Consider the following 25,919-nt stretch of genomic DNA (forward strand, 5'->3'; position numbering starts at 1 on the left):
TGGACATAGTTCCTTTTGCACGACTGCATCTCAGACCGCTGCAATTGTGCATGCTAAGTCAGTGGAATGGGGATTACTCAGATTTGTCCCCTACGCTGAATCTGGATCAAGAGACCAGAGATTCTCTTCTATGGTGGCTTTCTCGGCCACATCTGTCCAGGGGGATGCCCTTCAGCAGGCCAGACTGGACAATTGTAACAACAGACGCCAGCCTACTAGGTTGGGGCGCTGTCTGGAATTCCCTGAAGGCTCAGGGATCGTGGACTCTAGAGGAGAGTCTCCTTCCAATAAACATTCTGGAATTGAGAGCAGTTCTCAATGCCCTTCTGGCTTGGCCTCAGTTAGCAACTCTGAGGTTCATCAGGTTTCAGTCGGACAACATCACGACTATGGCTTACATCAACCATCAGGGAGGGACAAGGAGTTCCCTAGCGATGATGGAAGTATCAAAGATAATTCGCTGGGCAGAGTCTCACTCTTGCCACCTGTCAGCGATCCACATCCCAGGAGTGGAGAACTGGGAGGCGGATTTCCTAAGTCGCCAGACTTTTCATCCGGGGGAGTGGGAACTTCATCCGGAGGTCTTTGCCCAAATACTTCGACGTTGGGGCAAACCAGATATGGATCTCATGGCGTCTCGCCAGAACGCCAAGCTTCCTTGTTACGGGTCCAGGTCCAGGGACCCGGGAGCGGTCCTGATAGATGCTTTGACAGCACCTTGGACCTTCAGGATGGCTTATGTGTTTCCACCCTTCCCGATGCTTCCTCGTTTGATTGCCAGGATCAAACAGGAGAAAGCATCGGTGATTCTAATAGCGCCTGCGTGGCCACGCAGGACCTGGTATGCAGATCTAGTAGACATGTCATCCTGTCCACCTTGGTCTCTGCCTCTGAGACAGGACCTTCTAATTCAGGGTCCTTTCAAACATCAAAATCTAATTTCTCTGAAGCCGACTGCATGGAAATTGAACGCTTGTTTTTATCAAAGCGTGGATTTTCGGAGTCAGTAATTGATACCTTAATACAGGCTAGGAAACCCGTTACCAGGAAGATTTACCATAAGATATGGCGTAAATACTTACACTGGTGCGAATCCAAGAGTTACTCATGGAGTAAGGTTAGGATTCCTAGGATATTGTCTTTTCTACAAGAAGGTTTAGAAAAGGGTTTATCTGCAAGTTCCTTAAAGGGACAGATCTCAGCTCTGTCCATCCTTTTACACAAACGTCTATCAGAAGTTCCAGACGTTCAGGCTTTTTGTCAGGCTTTGGCTAGGATTAAGCCTGTGTTTAAGACTGTAGCTCCACCGTGGAGCTTAAACTTAGTTCTTAACGTTTTACAGGGGGTTCCGTTTGAATCCCTTCATTCCATTGATATCAAGCTGTTATCTTGGAAAGTTCTGTTTTTAATGGCTATTTCCTCGGCTCGTAGAGTCTCTGAGTTATCAGCCTTACATTGTGATTCTCCTTATCTGATTTTTCATTCAGATAAGGTAGTTCTGCGTACTAAACCTGGGTTCTTACCTAAGGTAGTCACTAACAAGAATATCAATCAAGAGATTGTTGTTCCATCATTGTGCCCCAACCCTTCTTCAAAGAAGGAACGACTTCTGCACAATCTAGACGTAGTCCGTGCCCTGAAATTTTATTTACAGGCAACTAAAGATTTTCGACAAACTTCTTCCCTGTTTGTCGTTTATTCTGGACAGAGGAGAGGTCAAAAAGCATCTGCTACCTCTCTATCCTTTTGGCTTCGTAGCATAATACGTTTAGCCTATGAGACTGCTGGACAGCAGCCTCCTGAAAGGATTACAGCTCATTCTACTAGAGCTGTGGCTTCCACTTGGGCCTTTAAGAATGAGGCCTCTGTTGAACAGATTTGCAAGGCTGCAACTTGGTCTTCTCTTCATACTTTTTCCAAATTTTACAAATTTGACACTTTTGCTTCTTCGGAGGCTGTTTTTGGGAGAAAGGTTCTTCAGGCAGTGGTTCCTTCCGTATAAAGATCCTGCCTGTCCCTCCCGTCATCCGTGTACTTTAGCTTTGGTATTGGTATCCCATAAGTAATGGATGACCCGTGGACTGACTACACTTAACAGGAGAAAACATAATTTATGCTTACCTGATAAATTCCTTTCTCCTGTAGTGTAGTCAGTCCACGGCCCGCCCTGTTTTTTATGGCAGGTCTAAATTTTAAATTATACTCCAGTCACCACTGCACCCTATAGTTTCTCCTTTCTCGTTTGGTTTTCGGTCGAATGACTGGGTGTGACGTAGAGGGGAGGAGCTATATAGCAGCTCTGCTTGGGTGATCCTCTTGCACTTCCTGTTGGGGAGGAGTTAATATCCCATAAGTAATGGATGACCCGTGGACTGACTACACTACAGGAGAAAGGAATTTATCAGGTAAGCATAAATTATGTTTTTTCTGTCAAAGATTTTATCATTTTAGAGTTTTTATGTGCAGGTAATATATATATATATATATATATATATGTATATTTATATAAAACAATTTTCTTTCATTATTCAGATAGATCATACAATTTTAAACTAATTTCTAATTTACTTCTATTATCAATTTTGCTTTATTCTTTTGTAATCCTTTATTAAAGAAGCATTAATGCACTACCAGGAGCTAGATGAAAACATCAGTAAGTCAATAAGGGGTATATTTGTGCAGCCACCAATCAGCAGCTAGCTCCCAGCTCCAGAGCCTACCTAGGTATGCTTTTTAAAAAAAGGATACCAAGCAAACAAAGCAAATTAGATAATTAATTGTATTCTTTGTGTGAATCATGAAAGAAAATTAAATTTTTGACCAAAACACTATGCCTGTTTGTTTATATGTTTCATTTTTACATTATGCTTGCACTAAAAAGAAAATCTAGCTATTTTATAGGTATTTATATTATTATTTATATTTTCTCAGGAGCTGATTGATGACTTCATATTTCCAGCCTCAAATGTGTATTTACAGTACATGAAAAGTGGTGAGCTGCCAGCAGAACAAGCCATTCCAGTCTGCAGTTCACCTGCCACAATAAATGCAGGCTTTGAGTTGCTGGTTGCTTTGGCAGTGGGATGTGTTCGCAACTTAAGACAGATTGCTGATACATTAAATGACATGTATTACACAGGTATGTCATCTCCAGATGGAATATTTTACCAATATTATCTTTATGGTTCTTAAAGGGATAGTAGACACCAACATTTTTATTGATTAAAAAATGGATAATCCCTTTTCTTTCTAATGACACTAAGTCCATGGATCGTCATTAATTACTGTGGGGAATATCACTCCTGGCCAGCAGGAGGAGGCAAAGAGCAAAACAGCAAAGCTGTTAAGTATCACCTCCCTTCCCACAAACCCCAGTCATTCTCTTTGCCTGCGTTGCAAGGAGGTGGTAAAGTTTAGGTCTCTGATAGAATTTTCTTCAATCAAGATTTTATTATTTTAAAGCAGAGTAGGTTTGCTCTCATCTTTCCTGGGGTCTAGTCGTAGCCCACGACAGTCTCTTCCGTAGAGCAGTGGTGGCTTTTAAGCAATTGGGAACTTGTGGGGTACAATCCCCACTACGCCTCTCAAACAGTTTTTGCTGCCCTACCTTGAAAGCCTGAGTAAGATTATTCAGTCTTTCTTTTTTTCCCACAGGTCCATTTGAGGGAGGATACCCACTTAAACCAGGTGAGCTGGTCTTCTGCCGGGCAGATGTAGATTCAGGTAAGTGCCAAGTTTATTTTTCTTGGGTTAGGGAAAATATGGCACTTCAGCAGTTAAATTTGCATGGGATGCTAAATACAAATAATCCTATTAAGGGTTAATAAGGATGATTGTAGGCACTGGGGACGAGAGGAGCATTTATTTGAAGGGCTCAGTTTTAACTTTTTCTCCGGTTTAATTCTAGACAAGGAGTGTTTTTTACTGTGTGCACGGTACTCTCGGCGGCACTACTCTAGAGTTAATGGCGGTTGGGAAGTTTACAGCCTTTCCGGATTAACTTCCTGTGAGTCCCGGAATAAAGAAGGTTGTTTAGTTGCGGCTCCGCTGTATCAGAGAAGTCTGAGGAGCGATCGCTTAGATACCTGTTTGCGCAGCTCAGGATCAAGACCGGGTCATTTGCAGCTCTTTATACCGGCAACCAGGAGGACAGGTAGGCACCTCAGCAAAATTGCTGAGGTATAGAGCCTATCTGAGGGTTTTAGAGTTCTATTTAAAGTGACAGTAACATTTTTTGCCAGTAATATTATCCAATTTAAATAAAAGCAGTTTTATTTTTTTTTTTCTTTGGTTACTGGTTAAAGATGGACCAAGAGGCCTTACAAAATATTACATGTAGCTTGTGTTTTGACTCCCAGGTGGAACCACCAATCCCTTTTTGTTCTTCATGTATTGAAAGAACATTGCATTACAGGGATAGACTTTTTGATTCTGAGCCATCATTAACTAAGGCGGATGATGTTCCGGGGTCTGCTGTTCTGGATATGCCGCAGATTTCGCCTCAAGCGTCCCAAGCCTTGTCGTCTACTCATGCAGTGCCCTGCATTTCCTCTCACACTCCGGTAGGAGTTACTTTGCAAGACATTGCTACCCAAATATCCTCTGCTGTAACTGATGCGTTGTCTGCTTTTCCCATGCTGCAGGGAAATCGCAAAAGGAAATGTAAAGAATCAGTGAGTAAGGCTTCTGACACAGTCGTGGCTATTCAGAGTGTTTCCTCCCAGAAGTCTGAGGAGGAAGATACTTCGGTAGCCTCTGAGGATGAGATCTCAGACAGTGTAATTCCTCCTTCTGATGCTAAAGTTGTATCCTTCAAGTTTAAGCTGGAACACCTCCGTTTTGTTATTTAAGGAGGTTTTGGCTACCTTGGACGACTCCGATAAGACTAAGAAGTTTAGTAAGCTGAACAAGTACTTTGATGTACCCTCCACGGTAGATGTTTTCCCTGTACCAGACCGTGCTACAGAGATTATTGCACGGGAGTGGGAGAGACCTGGTATTACTTTCTCTCCATCCCCAATTTTTAAGAAAATGTTTCCAATAGCTGACTCTATTAAGGAGTCTTGGCAAACGGTTCCCCAAGGTGGAAGGTGCAATTTCCACTTTGGCTAAGAGAACCACTATTCCCATAGAGGATAGCTGAGAAGTTGGAGGCGTTACTAAAGAAGATGTATGTTCACCAGGGTTTACAATGGCAGCCTGCCATTGTCACCAGCGCGGCAGCCTACTGGTTTGATGTGTTGTCTGATTCTATTGTCAGATACTCCTCTTGAGGAAATTCCAGGATAGGATCAACGCTCTTAAGTTGGCCAATTCCTTTATCACGGATGCTTCCTTACAAGTCTTTAAGTTGGGAGCAAAGATTTCTGGCTTTGCTGTACTGGCCCGCAGAGCCTTATGGTTGAAATCCTGGTTTGCGGATGTTTCATCCAAGTCCAAACTTTTGACGATTCCCTACAAGGGTAAGACCTTGTTTGGGCAGGACTTGGCCGAAATTATTTCAGATATTACGGGAGGAAAAGGACATTTTTTTCTTGTAAGATGTATCGATTCCATGGATTCATCCTTGTGGGATATTCTCCTTCCCAACAGGAAGTGGCAAAAAGAGCACCACAGCAGAGCTGTCTATATAGCTCCTCCCTTAGCTCCACCCCCAGTCATTCTCTTTGCCTACTCTAAGAAACTAGGAAGGGCAGAGCGAGTGTGGTGACAAAAATGTTTCTTTCATGTAATTAACAAGAGTCCATGAGCTAGTGACGTATGGGATATACATTCCTACCAGGAGGGGCAAAGTTTCCCAAACCTTAAAATGCCTATAAATACACCCCTCACCACACCCACAAATCAGTTTTACAAACTTTGCCTCCAAGGGAGGTGGTGAAGTAAGTTTGTGCTAGATTCTACGTTGATATGCGCTCCGCAGCAAGTTGGAGCCCGGTTTTCCTCTCAGCGTGCAGTGAATGTCAGAGGGATGTGAAGAGAGTATTGCCTATTGAATGCAGTGATCTCCTTCTACGGGGTCTATTTCATAAGGTTCTCTGTTATCGGTCGTAGAGATTCATCTCTTACCTCCCTTTTCAGATCGACGATATACTCTTATATTTACCATTTCCTCTACTGATTCTCGTTTCAGTACTGGTTTGGCTTTCTACAAACATGTAGATGAGTGTCCTGGGGTAAGTAAGTCTTATTTTCTGTGACACTCTAAGCTATGGTTGGGCACTTTATTTATAAAGTTCTAAATATATGTATTCAAACATTTATTTGCCTTGACTCAGAATGTTCAACTTTCCTTATTTCCAGACAGTCAGTTTCATATTTGGGATTATGCATTGAATTATCATATTTTTTCTTACCTCAAAAATTTGACTTTTTTCCCTGTGGGCTGTTAGGCTCGCGGGGGCTGTAAATGCTTCATTTCTCCAACATAGGTGTGTCCGGTCCACGGCGTCATCCTTACTTGTGGGATATTCTCTTCCCCAACAGGAAATGGCAAAGAGCCCAGCAAAGCTGGTCACATGATCCCTCCTAGGCTCCGCGTACCCCAGTCATTCTCTTTGCCGTTGTACAGGCAACATCTCCACGGAGATGGCTTAGAGTTTTTTAGTGTTTAACTGTAGTTTTTATTATTCAATCAAGAGTTTGTTATTTTGAAATAGTGCTGGTATGTACTATTTACTCAGAAACAGAAAAGAGATGAAGATTTCTGTTTGTATGAGGAAAATGATTTTAGCAACCGTCACTAAAATCCATGGCTGTTCCACACAGGACTGTTGAGAGCAATTAACTTCAGTTGGGGGAACAGTGAGCAGTCTCTTGCTGCTTGAGGTATGACACATTCTAACAAGACGATGTAATGCTGGAAGCTGTCATTTTCCCTATGGGATCCGGTAAGCCATGTTTATTACGATCGTAAATAAGGGCTTCAAAAAGGGCTTATTAAGACTGTAGACTTTTTCTGGGCTAAATCGATTGATTATTAACACATATTTAGCCTTGAGGAATCATTTTATCTGGGTATTTTGATATAATAATATCGGCAGGCACTGTTTTAGACACCTTATTCTTTAGGGGCTTTCCCAAAGCATAGGCAGAGCCTCATTTTCGCGCCGGTGTTGCGCACATTGTTTTTGAGAGGCATGGCATGCAGTCGCATGTGAGAGGAGCTCTGATACTTAGAAAAGACTTTCTGAAGGCGTCATTTGGTATCGTATTCCCCTTGGGGCTTGGTTGGGTCTCAGCAAAGCAGATACCAGGGACTGTAAAGGGGTTAAAGTTCAAAACGGCTCCGGTTCCGTTATTTTAAGGGTTAAAGCTTCAAATTTGGTGTGCAATACTTTTAAGGCTTTAAGACACTGTGGTGAAAATTTGGTGAATTTTGAACAATTCCTTCATGTTTTTTCGCATTTGCAGTAATAAAGTGTGTTCAGTTTAAAATTTAAAGTGACAGTAACGTTTTTATTTTAAAACGTTTTTTGTACTTTGTTATCAAGTTTATGCCTGTTTAACATGTCTGAACTACCAGATAGACTGTGTTCTGAATGTGGGGAAGCCAGAATTCCTATTCATTTAAATAAATGTGATTTATGTGACAATGACAATGATGCCCAAGATGATTCCTCAAGTGAGGGGAGTAAGCATGGTACTGCATCATTCCCTCTTCGTCTACACGAGTCTTGCCCACTCAGGAGGCCCCTAGTACATCTAGCGCGCCAATACTCCTTACTATGCAACAATTAACGGCTGTAATGGATAATTCTGTCAAAAACATTTTAGCCAAAATGAACACTTATCAGCGTAAGCGCGACTGCTCTGTTTTAGATACTGAAGAGCATGACGAAAAGTTCTTCAGGCAGCGGTTTCAGTTTGAATCTTCTGCTTATGTTTTTTGTTAAACTTTATTTTGGGTGTGGATTATTTTCAGCAGGAATTGGCTGTCTTTATTTTTTCCCTCCCTCTCTAGTGACTCTTGTGTGGAAAGATCCACATCTTGGGTAGTCATTATCCCATACGTCACTAGCTCATGGACTCTTGTTAATTACATGAAAGAAAACATAATTTATGTAAGAACTTACCTGATAAATTCATTTCTTTCATATTAACAAGAGTCCATGAGGCCCACCCTTTTTTGTGGTGGTTATGATTTTTTTGTATAAAGCACAATTATTCCAATTCCTTATTTTATATGCTTCGCACTTTTTTTCTTATCACCCCACTTCTTGGCTATTCGTTAAACTGATTTGTGGGTGTGGTGAGGGGTGTATTTATAGGCATTTTAAGGTTTGGGAAACTTTGCCCCTCCTGGTAGGAATGTATATCCCATACGTCACTAGCTCATGGACTCTTGTTAATATGAAAGAAATGAATTTATCAGGTAAGTTCTTACATAAATTATGTTTTTTTATTTCTCAAGCAAAAGTTTGTTATTTTAAATGGTACCGGTGTGTACTATTTACTCTCTGGCAGAAAAGGGATGAAGATTTCTGCAAGGAGGATTATGATCTTAGCACTTTGTAACTAAGATCCACTGCTGTTCTCACAAGGGCTGAAGAGTACAGGAAAACTTCAGTTGGGGGAACGGTTTGCATGCTAAGCTGCATATGAGGTATGTTCAGACTATATTTTTTCTAGACAAACTGTGTTAATTCTTGAAAAGGCTGGCAATATCCCCATGAGGGAAGGGTAAGCTCTATTCAGACACTTGGATAGGAATTTCAGCTTGCTTGAAGGGCTCATAAGTTACTAGTGACACTGTTAGGAAAAAACGTTTTTGTTTGTTCAGTAAATGATGCAATTATAACGTTTTTTTGAAGGGACTAAAGGGGTCATTGTGGCTTGTTTTTGGGTTTTTTAACTCACATGGTTAATTAAGAGACACTCAGGTGTTTTTCTAATAGGCCTCAAAACATCGAGTGAGGTGGGAGGGGCCTATTTTCGCGCCTCAGTTGCGCAGTTTTTTTTCCTTAAAGACATCCAACTGCATCTCCAGTGGTTCCTGCAGTGTTTGAGGGCTGTAAAGGAGGTTTTTTCCCCACAAATCATTCTGAAGGGCAGGCGCCACAGCAGAGCTGTGGCAAGGTGCTGAAAGTCTTTTTTTGCCGGTTTTGAAGTTTTTTCAATCCGGTTTTGCCATTAAGGGGTTAATTGTTTATTTGCATAGCTGTGCAAAGTTAATAAGGCTGTAAGATACTACTGTAAAAATTTCGTTAAGTTTACTGCTTTTTTTACACTGTTTTGCAGAACTTGTGCAGCTTTTTTACTCTTAAAGGCACAGTACCATTTTATTTCTAAGTTTTATTTACTTTGATTACAGTGTTTTCCAAGCTTGCTTGTTACATTACTAGCCTGTTTAACATGTCTGACACCAAGGAAAATCCTTGTTCAATATGTTTGGAAGCCATTGTGGAACCCCCTCTTAGAATGTGTCCCAATTGTACTGATATGTCTATAAACTATAAAGAACATATATTAGCACTTAAAAATAGAGGAATAGATGATTCTCAGTCAGAAGTAAATGAGGGTTCGCCATCTAGCTCTCCCCAAGTGTCACAACCAGTAACGCCCGCACAAGTGACGCCAAAGTACCTCTAGTGCGTCGAATTCATTGACTTTACAAGACATGGCCACAGTTATGAATACAACCCTCACAGAGGTTTTATCCAAACTGCCTGGTTTACAAGGAAAGCGGGACAGCTCTGGGTTAAGGAAAAATGCTGAGCCGTCTCATGCTTTAGTAGCCGTATCTGATATGCCCTCACAATGCTCTGAAGGGGTGAGGGATTTATCTGAGGGAGAAATTTCTGATTCAGGAAAGACGCTTCCTCAGACAGATTCTGATATGACGGCCTTTAAATTTAAGCTTGAACACCTCCGCCTATTGCTTAGGGAGGTATTAGCAACTTTAGATGATTTTGACCCTATAGTGGTCCCAGAGAAATTGTGTAAAATGGATAAATACTTAGAGTTTCCTGTTTACACTGATGTTTTTCCAGTTCCTAAGAGGATTGTGAATATTATTGCTAAGGAGTGGGATAAACCAGGTATTCCGTTCTCTCCCCCTCCTGTTTTTAAGAAAATGTTTCCCATATCTGACACCATAAGGGACTCATGGCAGACCGTTCCTAAGGTGGAGGGAGCTATTTCTACTCTAAGCGTACAACTATACCTATCGAAGACAGTTGTGCTTTCAAAGATCCTATGGATAAAAAATTAGAGGGTCTTTTGAAGAAAATTTTTGTTCATCAAGGTTTTTCTCTCCAACCTATTGCGTGCATTGTTCCTGTAATGACTGCAGCTGCTTTCTGGTTTGAGGCTCTAGAGGAGGCTCTTCAAATGGAGACTCCATTAGAGGAGATTATGGACAGAATTAAGGCCCTTAAATTGGCTAATTCTTTTATTACAGATGCCGCATTTCAACTGGCTAAATTAGCGGCAAATAATTCAGGTTTTGCCATTTTAGAACGCAGGGCGTTATGGCTTAAGTCCTGGTCTGCTGATGTGTCATCTAAATCTAAACTTTTGAACATTCCTTTCAAAGGTAAGACCCTATTCGTGCCTGAACTGAAAGAGATTATTTTAGACATCACTGGAGGGAAAGGTCATGCCCTTCCTCAGGATAGGTCAAATAAGATGAGGACCAAACTGAATAATTTTCGTTCCTTTCGGAACTTTAAGAGTGGTCCCGCTTCAGCTTCCTCTACTGCAAAGCAAGAGGGGAATTTTGCCCAATCCAAGTCAGTCTGGAGACCTAACCAGGCTTGGAACAAGGGTAAACAGGCCAAGAAGCCTGCAGCTGCTTCTACAACAGCATGAAGTGGTAGCCCCCGATCCGGGACCGGATCTAGTAGGGGGCAGACTCTCTCTCTTCGCTCAGGCTTGGGCGAGAGATGTTCACGATCCCTGGACTTTAGAAATTGTGTCCCAGGGATATCTTCTGGAATTCAAAGACTCCCTTCCAAGGGGGAGATTACACATTTCTCGATTGTCTGTAAACCAAAGAGAGAGGCGTTTTTACGCTGTGTAGAAGACCTACATACCATGGGGGTGATCCGCCTAGTCCCAATAGAGGAACAGGGGCTAGGGTTTTATTCAAACCTGTTTGTGGTTCCCAAAAAAGAGGGAACTTTCAGACCAATCTTGGATCTCAAAATTCTAAACAAGTTCCTCAAGGTTCCATCATTCAAGATGGAGACTATTCTGACTATTCTACCTCTGATCCAGCAGGGTCAATATAGGACTACCGTGGACTTAAAGGATGCGTATCTACACATCCCTATTCACAGAGATCATCATCAATTTCTCAGATTCGCCTTTCTAAACAGGCATTACCAGTTTGTGGCCCTTCCCTTCGGGTTTGCCACGGCTCCCAGAATTTTCACAAAAGTGCTAGGGTCCCTTCTGGCGGTTCTGCGGCCACGGGGCATAGCAGTGGCGCCTTATCTAGACAACATCTTAATTCAGGCGTCGACTTTCCAGCTAGCCAAGTCTCACACGGACATTGTGTTGGCTTTTCTGAGAGCTCACGGGTGGAAGGTGAACATAAAAAAAGAGTTCTCTCTTCCCTCTCACAAGAGTTTCCTTCCTAGGGACTCTGGTAGACTCGGTAGAAATGAAAATATTTCTGACGGAGGTCAGAAAATTAAAACTCTTAATCACTTGCCGAGCTCTTCATTCCATTCCTCGGCCATCAGTGGCTCAATGTATGGAGGTAATCGGACTCAATGGATATAGTTCCTTTTGCCCGCCTACACCTCAGACCACTGCAACTATGCATGCTCAAACAGTGGAATGGGGATTATGCAGATTTATCTCCTCAACTGCATCTGGACCAGGAGACCAGAGAGACTCTTCTCTGGTGGTTGCCTCAGGACCACCTGTCTCAGGGAATGTGTTTCCGCAGGCCAGAGTGGCTCATTGTAACGACAGATGCCAGCCTGCTAGGCTGGGGTGCAGTCTGGAACTCCCTGAAAGCACAGGGCTTATGGTCTCGGGAGGAAGCCATCCTCCCGATAAACATTCTAGAACTGAGAGCGATATTCAATGCGCTTCAGGCGTGGCCTCAGCTTGCTGCGGCCAAATTCATCAGGTTTCAGTCGGACAACATCACGACTGTAGCTTATATCAATCATCAAGGAGGAACAAGGAGTCCTCTAGCGATGATGGAGGTAACCAAAATAATCCGGTGGGCAGAGGATCACTCTTGCCATCTCTCAGTAATCTACATCCCAGGGGTAGAGAACTGGAAGGCGGATTTTCTAAGTCGTCAGACTTTTCATCCGGGGGAGTGGGAACTCCATCCGGAGGTATTTGCTCAGCTGATTCAGCTATGGGGCACACCAGAATTGGATCTGATGGCGTCTCGTCAGAATGCCAAACTTCCTCGTTACGGGTCCAGGTCCCGGGATCCCAAGGCGGTACTGATAGATGCTCTAGTAGTGCCTTGGTCCTTCAATCTGGCCTACGTATTTCCACGGTTTCCTCTCCTCCCGCGTCTGGTTGCCAGAATCAAGCAGGAGAGAGCTTCGGTAATTCTGATAGCACCTGCGTGGCCACGCAGGATTTGGTATGCAGACCTAGTGGACATGTCCTCGGTTCCACCGTGGACTCTGCCAATGAGGTGGGACCTTCTAATCCAAGGTCCGTTCACGCATCCCAATCTAATTTATCTGCGTCTGACTGCTTGGAGATTGAACGCCTGATTCTATCAAAGCGTGGTTTCTCTGAGTCGGTCGTTGATACCCTGATTCAGGCTAGAAAGCCTGTCACCAGGAAGATCTATCATAAGATTTGGCGCAAATATCTTTATTGGTGTGAATCCAAAGGTTACTCGTGGCGTAAGATTAGGATTCCTAGAATATTGTCTTTTCTCCAAGAAGGTTTGGAGAAGGGATTATCTGCTAGTTCCTTAAAAGGACAAATATCTGCTTTGTCTATTCTACTACACAAACGTCTGGCAGATGTCCCAGACTTTCAAGCATTTAGTCAGGCTTTGGTCAGAATCAAACTTGTATTTAAACCTGTTGCTCCGCCATGGAGCCTAAACTTAGTTCTTAAAGTTCTTCAAGGGGTTCCGTTTGAACCTATGCATTCCATAGATATTAAGCTTCTATCTTGGAAAGTTTTGTTTTTAGTAGCTATCTCTTCGGCTCAAAGAGTTTCTAAGCTATCTGCTTTACAATGTGATTCCCCTTACCTTGTTTTCCATGCAGATAAGGTGGTTTTGCGTACCAAACCTGGGTGTCTTCCTAAGGTTGTTTCTAATAAGAATATCAATCAAGAGATTGTTGTTCCTTCTCTGTGTCCTAATCCTTCATCTAAGAAGGAACGTCTGTTACACAATCTTGATGTGGTTCGTGCTTTAAAGTTCTACTTACAAGCAACTAAAGATTTCCGTCAAACATCTTCTTTGTTTGTTGTTTATTCTGATAAACGGAGAGGTCAAAGGGCTACGGCTACCTCTCTTTCCTTTTGGCTGATAAGCATCATCCGTTTGGCCTATGAGACTGCTGGACAACAGCCTCCTGAACGAATTACTGCTCATTCTACTAGAGCTGTGGCTTCCACATGGGCTTTTAAAAATGAGGCTTCTGTTGAACAGATTTGTAAGACGGTGACTTGGTCTTCGCTTCATACTTTTTCCAAATTTTCCAAATTTGATACTTTTGCTTCTTCGGAGACTATTTTTGGGAGAAAAGTTCTACAAGCAGTGGTGCCTTCCGTTTAAGGTCCCTGTCTTGTCCCTCCCTTCATCCGTGTCCTAAAGCTTTGGTATTGGTATCCCACAAGTAAGGATGAATCCGTGGACTCAATACATCTTACAAGAGAAAACATAATTTATGCTTACCTGATAAATGTATTTATCTTGTGATGTATCGAGTCCACGGCCCGCCCTGTTTTTTAAGACTGGCATATATATTTTTGTTTTAAAACTTTCAGACACCACTGCACCCTATAGTTTCTCCTTTTTCTTCCTAGCCTTCGGTCGAATGACTGGGGGGTGGAGCTAAGGGAGGAGCTATATAGACAGCTCTGCTGTGGGTGCTCTCTTTGCCACTTCCTGTTGGGAAGGATAATATCCCACAAGTAAGGATGAATCTGTGGACTCGATACATCACAAGAGAAATAAATTTATCAGGTACGCATAAATTATGTTTTCCTCCCTCAGGATAAGAGGAATAAACAGAAAGGACGTCAGAGTAATTTACATCTTAATCTGGGAAGAGTCCACAGCTGCATTCCTTACTTGTGGGAAATACTGAACCTGGCCACCAAGACCATCCTGGGTGATTGTGACTACGGTTGCGAGTCTGTCAGGATGGGGAGCCGTTTGGGGTGCCAGGAAGGCACAGGGCATCTGGTCTCAGGAGGTAAAGCTCCCTCCTGATCTCATTGTGGATCTTTGGGCAATATACAATGCTCTGAAGGCTTGGCCTCTGCTGGGTTTGTCCCAGTTAATCAAATTACATTCAAACAATTTCTTTCATGTAATTAGCAAGAGTCCATGAGCTAGTGACGTATGGGATATACATTCCTACCAGGAGGGGCAAAGTTTCCCAAACCTCAAAATGCCTATAAATACACCCCTCACCACACCCACAAATCAGTTTTACAAACTTTGCCTCCTATGGAGGTGGTGAAGTAAGTTTGTGCTAGATTCTACGTTGATATGCGCTCCGCAGCAGGTTGGAGCCCGGTTTTCCTCTCAGCGTGCAGTGAATGTCAGAGGGAGGTGAGGAGAGTATTGCCTATTTGAATTCAATGATCTCCTTCTACGGGGTCTATTTCATAGGTTCTCTGTTATCGGTCGTAGAGATTCATCTCTTACCTCCCTTTTCAGATCGACGATATACTCTTATATATATATATATATATATATATATATATATATACCATTACCTCTGCTGATTTTCGTTTCAGTACTGGTTTGGCTTTCTACAACATGTAGATGAGTGTCCTGGGGTAAGTAAGTCTTATTTTCTTTGACACTCTAAGCTATGGTTGGGCACTTTTATATAAAGTTCTAAATATATGTATTCAAACATTTATTTGCCTTGACTCAGGATGTTCAACATTCCTTATTTCAGACAGTCAGTTTCATATTTGGGATAATACATTTGAATCAATCATTTTTCTTACCTTAAAATTTGACTTTTTCCCTGTGGGCTGTTAGGCTCGCGGGGGCTGAAAATGCTTCATTTTATTGCGTCATTCTTGGCGCGGACTTTTTTGGCGCAAATTTTTTTTCTGTTTCCGGCGTCATACGTGTCGCCGGAAGTTGCGTCATTTTTGACGTTCCTTTGCGCCAAAAGTGTCGGCGTTCCGGATGTGGCGTCATTTTTGGCGCCAAAAGCATTTAGGCGCCAAATAATGTGGGCGTCTTATTTGGCGCTAAAAAAATATGGGCGTCACTTTTGTCTCCACATTATTTAAGTCTTATTTTTTATTGCTTCTGGTTGCTAGAAGCTTGTTCACTGGCATTTTTTCCCATTCCTGAAACTGTCTTTTAAGGAATTTGTTCAATTTTGCTTTATATGTTGTTTTTTCTATTACATATTGCAAGATGTCCCACGTTGCAACTGAGTCAGAAGATACTTCTGGAAAATCGCTGCCTGGTGCTGGAGCTACCAAAGCTAAGTGTATCTGCTGTAAACTTTTGGTAGCTGTTCCTCCAGCTGTTGTTTGTATTGAATGTCATGACAAACTTGTTAATGCAGATAATATTTCCTTTAGTAAAGTTCCATTACCTGTTGCTGTTCCGTCAACATCTAATACTCAGAGTGTTCCTGATAACATAAGAGATTTTGTTTCTAAATCCATTAAGAAGGCTATGTCTGTTATTCCTCCTTCTAGTAAACATAAAAAGTCTTTTAAAACTTCTCATTGTTCAGATGAATTTTTAAATGAACATCATCATTCTGATTCTGATAATAGTTCTTCTGGTTCAGAGGATTCTGTCTCAGAGGTTGATGCTGATAAATCTTCATATTTATTTAAAATGGAATTTATTCGTTCTTTACTTAAAGAAGTCCTAATTGCATTAGAAATTGAGTATTCTGGTCCTCTTGATACTAAATCTAAACGTTTAGATAAGGTTTTTAAATCTCCTGTAGTTATTCCAGAAGTTTTTCCTGTTCCTGGTGCTATTTCTGAAGTAATTTCCAGGGAATGGAATAATTTGGGTAATTCATTTACTCCTTCTAAACGTTTTAAGCAATTATATCCTGTGCCATCTGACAGATTAGAGTTTTGGGACAAAATCCCTAAGGTTGATGGGGCTGTCTCTACTCTTGCTAAGCGTACTACTATTCCTACGGCAGATGGTACTTCCTTTAAGGATCCTTTAGATAGAAAAATTGAATCCTTTCTAAGAAAAGCTTATTTGTGTTCAGGTAATCTTCTTAGACCTGCTATATCGTTGGCTGATGTTGCTGCAGCTTCAACTTTTTGGTTGGAAGCTTTAGCGCAACAAGTAACAGATCATAATTCTCATAGCATTATTATTCTTCTTCAACATGCTAATAATTTTATTTGTGATGCCATCTTTGATATCATTAGAGTTGATGTCAGGTATAACTTGGAATGCTGATATGTCTTCTAAGTCTACTCTGCTTTCCCTTTCTTTCCAGGGTAATACATTTTTTACCACAGGAACAAAAGCCTGATCCTTCATCCTCAGGAGCGGTATCAGTTTGGAAACCATCTCCAGTCTGGAATAAATCCAAGCCTTTTAGAAAATCAAAGCCAGCTCCTAAGTCCACATGAAGGTGCGGCCCTCATTCCAGCTCAGCTGGTAGGGGGCAGATTATGTTTTTTCAAAGAAATTTGGATCAATTCCGTTCACAATCTTTGGATTCAGAACATTGTTTCAGAAGGGTACAGAATTGGTTTCAAGATAAGACCTGCAAAGAGATTTTTTTCTTTCCCGTGTCCCAGTAAATTCAGCGAAGGCTCAAGCATTTCTGAAATGTGTTTCAGATCTAGAGTTAGCTGAAGTAATTATGCCAGTTCCAATTCTGGAACAGGGGCTGGGGTTTTATTCAAATCTCTTCATTGTACCAAAGAAGGAGAATTCCTTCAGACCAGTTCTGGATCTAAAAATATTGAATCGTTATGTAAGGATACCAACATTCAAAATTGTAACTGTAAGGACTATCTTGCCTTTTGTTCAGCAAGGGCATTATATGTCTACAATAGATTTACAGGATGCATATCTGCATATTCCGATTCATCCAGATCACTATCAGTTTCTGAGATTCTCTTTCCTAGACAAGCATTACCAGTTTGTGGCTCTGGCGTTTGGCCTAGCAACAGCTCCAAGAATTTTTACAAAGGTTCTCGGTGCCCTTCTATCTGTAATCAGAGAACAGGGTATTGTGGTATTTCCTTATTTGGACGATATCTTGGTACTTGCTCAGTCTTCACATTTAGCAGAATCTCATACGAATCGACTTGTGTTGTTTCTTCAAGATCATGGTTGGAGGATCAATTTACTAAAAAGTTCATTGATTCCTCAGACAAGGGTAACCTTTTTGGGTTTCCAGATAGATTCAGTGTCCATGACTCTATCTTTGACAGACAAGAGACGTCTAAAATTGATATCAGCTTGTCGAAACCTTCAGTCACAATCATTCCCTTCGGTAGCCTTATGCATGGAAATTCTAGGTCTTATGACTGCTGCATCGGACGCGATCCCCTTTGCTCGTTTTCACATGCGACCTCTTCAGCTCTGTATGCTGAACCAATGGTGCAGGGATTACACAAAGATATCTCAATTAATATCTTTAAAACCGATTGTACAACACTCTCTGACGTGGTGGACAGATCACCATCGTTTAGTTCAGGGGGCTTCTTTTGTTCTTCCGACCTGGACTGTAATTTCAACAGATGCAAGTCTTACAGGTTGGGGAGCTGTGTTGGGGTCTCTGATGGCACAAGGGGTTTGGGAATCTCAGGAGGTGAGATTACTGATCAATATTTTGGAACTCCGTGCAATTTTCAGAGCTCTTCAGTCTTGGCCTCTTCTAAAGAGAGAATCGTTCATTTGTTTTCAGACAGACAATGTCACAACTGTGGCATACATCAATCATCAAGGAGGGACTCACAGTCCTCTAGCTATGAAAGAAGTATCTCGAATTCTGGTTTGGGCGGAATCCAGCTCCTGTCTAGTTTCTGCGGTTCATATCCCAGGTATAGACAATTGGGAAGCGGATTATCTCAGTCGCCAAACGTTGCATCCGGGCGAATGGTCTCTTCACCCAGAGGTATTTCTTCAGATTGTTCAAATGTTGGGACTTCCAGAAGTAGATCTGATGGCCTCTCATCTAAACAAGAAACTTCCCAGGTATCTGTCCAGATCCAGGGATCCTCAAGCGGAAGCAGTGGATGCATTGTCACTTCCTTGGAAGTATCATCCTGCCTATATCTTTCCGCCTCTAGTTCTTCTTCCAAGAGTGATCTCCAAGATTCTGAAGGAATGCTCGTTTGTTCTGCTGGTAGCTCCAGCATGGCCTCACAGGTTTTGGTATGCGGATCTTGTCCGGATGGCTTCTTGCCAACCGTGGACTCTTCCGTTAAGATAAGACCTTCTGTCGCAAGGTCCTTTTTTCCATCAGGATCTCAAATCCTTAAATTTAAAGGTATGGAGATTGAACGCTTGATTCTTAGTCAAAGAGGTTTCTCTGACTCTGTGATTAATACTATGTTACAGGCTCGTAAATCTGTATCTAGGGAGATATATTATAGAGTCTGGAAGACTTATATTTCTTGGTGTCTTTCTCGTCATTTTTCCTGGCATTCTTTTAGAATTCCGAGAATTTTACAGTTTCTTCAGGATGGTTTGGATAAAGGTTTGTCTGCAAGTTCCTTGAAAGGACAAATCTCTGCTCTTTCTGTTCTTTTTCACAGAAAGATTGCTAATCTTCCTGATATTCATTGTTTTGTACAAGCTTTGGTTCGTATAAAACCTGTTATTAAGTCAATTTCTCCTCCTTGGAGTTTGAATTTGGTTCTGGGGGCTCTTCAAGCTCCTCCGTTTGAACCTATGCATTCATTGGACATTAAATTACTTTCTTGGAAAGTTTTGTTCCTTCTGGCTATCTCTTCTGCCAGAAGAGTTTCTGAATTATCTGCTCTTTCTTGTGAGTCTCCTTTTCTGATTTTTCACCAGGATAAGGCGGTGTTGCGAACTTCTTTTGAATTTTTACCTAAGGTTGTGAATTCCAACAACATTAGTAGAGAAATTGTGGTTCCTTCATTATGTCTTAATCCTAAGAATTCTAAGGAGAAATCATTGCATTCTTTGGATGTAGTTGGAGCTTTGAAATATTATGTTGAAGCTACTAAGACTTTCCGAAAGACTTCTAGTCTATGTGTTATCTTTTCCGGTTCTAGGAAAGGTCAGAAGGCCTCTGCCATTTCTTTGGCATCTTGGTTGAAATCTTTAATTCATCATGCTTATGTCGAGTCGGGTAAAACTCCGCCTCAAAGGATTACAGCTCATTCTACTAGGTCAGTTTCTACTTCCTGGGCGTTTAGGAATGAAGCTTCGGTTGATCAGATTTGCAAAGCAGCAGCTTTCGCACTTTTTTCTTATCACCCCACTTCTTGGCTATTCGTTAAACTGATTTGTGGGTGTGGTGAGGGGTGTATTTATAGGCATTTTGAGGTTTGGGAAACTTTGCCCCTCCTGGTAGGAATGTATATCCCATACGTCACTAGCTCATGGACTCTTGCTAATATGAAAGAAATGAATTTATCAGGTAAGTTCTTACATAAATTATGTTATTTCCTCAGTGGCTTACATCAACCATCAGGGGAAAACAAGAAGCTCCCTAGTAGAATCTCGGATTCTGGTGTGGGGGAGAATCCTTTCATCCGGGAGAATGGTCTCTTCATCCCGAGTGTTTGCAGAAATTTGCAAGAGGAAGATCTTATAACGTCTCAATACCAAGCTACCCAGATAGGGGTTGAGGTACAGGGATCCTCAGGTGGAGCTAACAGATGCATTAGCGGTGCCTTGGAGGTCCAATCTAATTTATGCTTTCCGACCGTTACCACTACTTCCTAGTGTAGTGGCTCGAGTCAAGCAGGCGTCAGTGATACCGACTGCTCCATCATGGCAGCAGAGGATTTGGTTTGCGGATCTAGTGGGGGTGTCATCATCTCCTCTGTGGGATCTGCTGACCAAGGTCTCTTTGTTCATCAGTGTCTAGATTCTCTGAGGTTGACTGCGTGGAGATTGAACGCTTAGTCCTAGCCACAAGAAGGTTTTCTGAGAGAGTTATTTTTACTCTCATTCAAGCCAGGAAGCCGGTCACCCGACGCATCTATCATAAGGTGTGGAGTGCCTACTTTCTCTGGTGTGAGACTCGTACTTAGTCCTAGCCACGAGGGTTTTCTAAGAGAGTTATTTTTACTCTCATTCAAGCTCGTAAGCTGGTTGCTCGTTGCATCTATCATAAGGTGTGGAGGACCTACTTATTCTGTTCTCCATGATGAACTGGAGAAGGGCTTTTCTGCAAGTCCCCTGAAGGGACAGTTTTCGGGCCTGTCTGTGTTACTGCACAAGAGGTTTGCAGAGCTTCCAGATGTGCAGCCATGTGTTAAGGCTTTGCTGGGATCAGACGTGTTTAGATCTAAGGCTCCTCCTTGGAGTTTAAATCTTATCCTTAAGGTTTTGCAGCGGGCTCTGTTGGAGCCTATGCATGAAGTAGACATTAAATTGTTGTCTTGGAAGGTTCCTTTTCTACTGGCTATTGCTTCTGCGCGCAGAGTATCTGTGATTGCTGCCTTGCAATGCGGCCCTCCTTATCTGGTTTTCATGCCGATAAGGCTGTTCTACGAACCAAGTTAGGTTTTCTTCCTAAGGTTGTGTCAATTCGCAACATCAATCAAGAGATTGTGGTTCCTTTCTTATGTCCTAATCCTTCTTCATTGAAAGAACATTTATAGCGTATTTCTGGATGTGGTTTTTGCCTTCAAGTTCTATCTTCGGGCCACAAAGGAATTTAGACAAACCTCTTTCTCTGTTTGTTCTCTTTTCTAGAAAGCGTAGGGGTCAGAGGGCCTCTTCGACTAACCTTTTCTTTTTGTCTGAGGAGTGTCATCCGTTTAGCATAGAAACGGCGGGACATAAGCCTCCTCTGAGGATTATGACTCATTCTACAAGAGCAGTGGTTTCCTTTTGGCTCTTCAAAAATGAGGCCTCTATGGATCAGATTTGTAAGGCGGCTATCTGGTTCTCCTTACATACTTTTTCCAAAATTTCACAAGTTTGATGTTTTTGCTTTTTCTGAAGCAGCCTTCAGGAGAGAGGTTTTGTAGGCTGTGGTGCCCTCAGATTAGGGTCTGCCTCTGTCTTTTTTCCACTCCCGTTAGCATTCCGTGTACTCTAGAGCTTGGGTATATGTTTCCCACAAGTAAGGAATGCAGCTGTGGACTCTTCCCATATTAAGATGGAAAACATAAATTATGCTTACCTGATAATTTCCCGCCCGTGTTCTCCGATGGGCGGCCTGAAATTTGAAATGTTTTCTTCTGGCACCTTTTTCACCCTGATATTTCTCCTACTGTTCCTTGTTCCCTCGGCAGAATGACTGGGGTTATTTGGAAGTGAGGGAGGTATTTAAGCCTTTGGCTGGGGTGTCTTTGCCTCCTCCTGGTGGCCAGGTTCGCTATTTCCCACATGTAAGGAATGCAGCTGTGGACTTTTCCCATACAGATGGAAATGAAATTATCAGGTAAGCAAAAAAAAAAAAATTTTTTTTTTTTCATAAATGGAGAGAGTCCACAGCTGCATTCATTACTTTTGGAAATTAAGAACCTGGCCATCAGGAGGCGGCAAAGACACCCCAGCCAAAGGCTTAAATACTCCTTCCACTTCCCTCATCCCCCAGTCATTTTTTGCCTTTCGTCCCAGGAGGTTGGCAGAGAAGTGTCAAAAGTTTTCGATATTGTCTTATGGAGGGTAGTACTCTTCGGCATGGGACTAGAGTTTTAAGTAGTCCTGTCAGTCTCTCAGTGGATGAAACTCCTTTTGTATCTTGGAATCCAGGGATAATATCTCCTAAGGGGGGTTATTGAACAGGGGTTTTTTATCATGTTTATGTGATTCTGTCTGCTACTGTGTAGTGATACTTCGGCTCATGGCTATTTTGGAACATAACTGCCTATGTCTAGCGACGCGGCCTTTACGGTCGGGCGCGCTTTTTTTATGGACTGCACAGTTTACCTTGTGACTGGACGTGGTAACATTTTTAGGTCTTCATTTCCGCATTCCTGACCGTGTGGCGACGGAGAAATTCTGGTCCGCAGGTGTCTGATTCACAGGAGGTGGTGAGTGTCCCAGCCATTAAGAGTTTAAGGTGCTGTTTAGATTTTTCTTATTGGTCCATTTTTTAATCAATATCCCAGTTATGGAGGATTCTGATTGTGTGGAGACGGATGTCTCTGATTCAGATTCTACTTCTTACGAAGAATATGAATTGTTCCGGGTGATACATGCCCATCAGTTATGTTCCGAATGCCGTTTTAGAGTGCTCTGTTCCTCGATATCAGGGGCCCGCTGAGCCATCTGCCTCTGGGGATTCCATTTCCCACGAGCCGAGTTCCCTACCACCAACTCTTACTACGCATGCAGTTAACCCCAAACCCTACTTGTCCTTCTATGGAGAGTGGCCTTTTCCCACCGGAGGTTACGACGCGGTTCCGCATGGCCATATCTTTGACTCTGGCGCATCTGCACCTCCCGGAAGTGTGCTTACGATATTGTTTTTGTTCTGTTAACCAAGGCTCGTCAGGCGTGGGATCAGCTGGTCCAGTTCAGCCCTCCGGGGGAGCGACTGCCCCTGAGGCTTCAGGGGGTCAAACTTCAGGGCCGGTGTCTTCATTTGTCCCGGCGGAGGTATGTTGCTCCTTTCGTTATAGACTGGCGCTCCTTCGTGTTCTACTGAGGCACGTTTTGGCATTGCTGGAGGATCCCACTCTTAATGATGGAATTTCTCAGTCTACCTCTTTGACTGGCTTGCATGATTAGACATAAGCGGATGAGGTAATCTTCTTATAGTCTTTGTTATTTGAGTATCCGTTTCCAGTTCTGAGCTTGGAATATTCTGATTCCTGTTGGGCTGGTCCTGCAGGTGTGTCTGTTCTTCCTGGGCGATAACCTACGGGTTGCCTGAGCTTATATTTAATTCGGTGAGGATAGATTTTCTTTTGGTTTAAAGCTCATGTTGTTGTAATGTTTCCTTCAGGAACTTTCTTCTCTGGAATTGATACTCGCGATTTTGTGGTCGCACTCTTTACTTTTACAAAAGTTTGTTTTAAGAGTGAGGATGTGCTAGTCCTATGTCTATTGTCTATCCCTCCATCTCGGGGGAGACTCTATGTGGCCTTGACAATGCTGGGGCCCTTGGTTTCAGGCTGGTCCTGACTGGGTACAAATCCTTCTGTCTTTGAGGCCTAGTTCAGACACGTGGCGCCTTTTATGCCTGGCTGGTCCGGTGAGGGCGCCTAGTGCTCACAATATGACTAGTGTTGTTTTCCTTGTTTTTATTTTACAAGTTTCAGGCATGGGGGATGGTTCATTCCTAATTAGCCTGTCAATCTAGTTGGCCAGGTCTCCGTTGAGATCCGCTGCAACATGCTCTGTTTCCGATTTATTTTTGCAGTGACTAGAGTTTTCCTTCCCGTTGTGGGTTGGAGGTTAAAAATGGAGTATTTAGGTCCTTCATGCCGCCGGTTCTTGGCGATCTTGCATTTTTAAGGTCTATTTGGGAGTGTCCTTTTAGGACTTGTTTCTTTTAGAGGTTCTCTTCCTTCGAGTCGAGACTTCAGGACTTCGTCTGGGTTTCTGGCGGCTTTGAGCTAGATAGTGTGGCCAAGTGGTCTAAGGCACTGGATAAGGCTCCAGTCTCTTCGGAGGAGTGGGTTCAGATCTCACTGCTGCCAGATTCATCATTTTATTTTATTTAGGAAGTGAGGGCCGTGCGGCTGTGTCTACTTCAGAGAGTTAGTCGTCTCCATAACGATAGGCGGTGTTGTCTCCTTTTCCAAGCGTTTGCTTAGGGGATGTTTCTACCAGGGTTCGGGATGCTCTGCATTCTTCTTCCTTGGGTGTGGTCCTCCGGAAAGTTAATCTGAAAGGATTATGGAGACTAGCCTTTTTCTACTCTCTCTTTCGGGTGACTCTGTTCTCGTTATCATTCCCTTAGTCTTGGACTTCGTGTGAGTTGTCCTTGGGGCCTGGAGCTCTAGAGTGATAGCGTGACTTTGTCGCGGCATAGCACCCTGTTTGGGGGGTGTTGACCTCCTGCTAAGGGTGTTCTCTTTCCTTTGGGCTGGGAATTACGATGGAGTCCTATACCCGTTCTCCAGGTTAGCCCTGTTATTGTCCCCTATGTGGTCTGTTTTTCTTCAGACAGGGTATCTTGTTGTTCCCTGAGTGTGTCGTTCGTTTAAGGCGATCTGGGTCCAGGGCCCGCAGAATTAGTTCCAGCCTAGCAAGCCGTAGGCTTGGAGTTTAAATCCTGCTGTGGCAGTTTTCTTAAAGGGACACTGAACCCAACATTTTTCTTTTGTAATTCCGAAAGAACATGCAATTTTAAGCAACTTTCTAATTTACTCCTATTATCAATTTTTCTTCATTCTCTTGCCATCTTTATTTGAAAAAGAAGGCATCTAAGCTTTTTTTGGTTTCAGTACTCTGGACAGCACTTTTTTATTGGTGGATGAATTTATCCACCAATCGGCAAAGACAACCCAGGTTGTTCACAAAAAATGGGCCGGCATCTAAACTTACATTCTTGCATTTCAAATAAAGATACCAAGAGAATGAAGAAAATTTCATAATAGGAGTAAATTAGAAAGTTGCTTAAAATGTCATGCTCAATCTGAATCACGAAAGAAAAATTTTGGTTACAGTGTCCCTTTAAGAGACATGATTCTGCGGACTGGTTCGGGACGCCCCAGTTTTTTCAGGGAGTCTGTTTAGACATAGGGGCTAGCTCACTGAGCTTGCAAGCAGGAAGGCCAGGGTTCATATCCACCTTCGGGTCCTGGTTTCAAACTCTAAGGCCAGACTTGTCCTTTGGACGGAGTGTGCTTCTTTTCATGGGGGGGTTTCTCTGTGGATTTAATAGTGTTGTCTGGATGATTTTTCATTTGGTCTGCATTTTGATCAGTCTATGGCGTCATGTCTTGGGGCATGTGCGCTGTTCTTATCTATGCCCCCTCCCCTTTGAGGGGGTAGTTTGTTTTCCTTAAGAGCTGGGGTCTCCTCTCTCTGGAAGGTTCATTGTCCTGCCCTGTGTTTAGGAGGTTGGAAAAGGTGGCTTTTGTTTCTGTGAGGGACAGCAGTCTGCTGCTCTGTGGAATGCTCTGTTCCAACTGTTGGAAATTGAAATCTCCATGTAGAGACTGTCTGAGAGTTGTGACAGGTCTTTCTAAGAATCTATTGCACTTTCTCTGTTCCGGGTCCTAGGGGGTTCTCTTTGGGAGTGCCTTATTGGAGGAGCGGATTGGGTTGGCACCCGAGCTCTGTTGGGGTGGGTGAGTTCCCCCCCCCCCATCATTTTCTTTCCCTGGGGGCCTGTGGTTGGGGTCTTCTTATTCCCCGGTCTATCAGTCATGCCTGTTGCTTGGGCTGGTCCGGTGTTTGGAGCAGGATCTGTGATCTTTTGCTCTGCTAATCGTCCTCGGGTCATTTGAGGTACGGTGAGCCTCTTTGAGGTTCTATTTTTACTCAACGTTCAAAGATCTGTGGGAAGGACTGGCAGCTCTTGGAAAGCCTGGTTAGTGGATGCTTAACAGCCAGAAGGATCCTATTTCAGCTGCTCCTTACTTGTCCTGCAAGTATTCAAGTTTCTGCGTCATTTTCAATGACGGCAGTGTTTTGTCTCCAGGGGTTGTACGTCAGATGTTCA

The 25,919-nt window shown here is 42.8% G+C and overlaps 1 protein-coding gene across 1 annotated transcript in view; it reads left to right on the top strand.

Annotated features, from left to right (window-relative positions):
- Positions 1 to 25,919, top strand: part of USP9X (ubiquitin specific peptidase 9 X-linked) — a gene marked incomplete in the record, with an annotated part of 1,177,890 nt that overhangs the window by 910,023 nt on the left and 241,948 nt on the right. Inside the window, 1 exon segment of the mRNA XM_053706481.1 lies at positions 2,932 to 3,139. Coding sequence (XP_053562456.1) covers positions 2,932 to 3,139 — 208 coding nt within the window.

The sequence above is a fragment of the Bombina bombina genome, chromosome 3 (assembly GCF_027579735.1).
Source record: "Bombina bombina isolate aBomBom1 chromosome 3, aBomBom1.pri, whole genome shotgun sequence".
In the NCBI taxonomy this organism is placed as follows: Eukaryota; Metazoa; Chordata; class Amphibia; order Anura; family Bombinatoridae; genus Bombina; species Bombina bombina.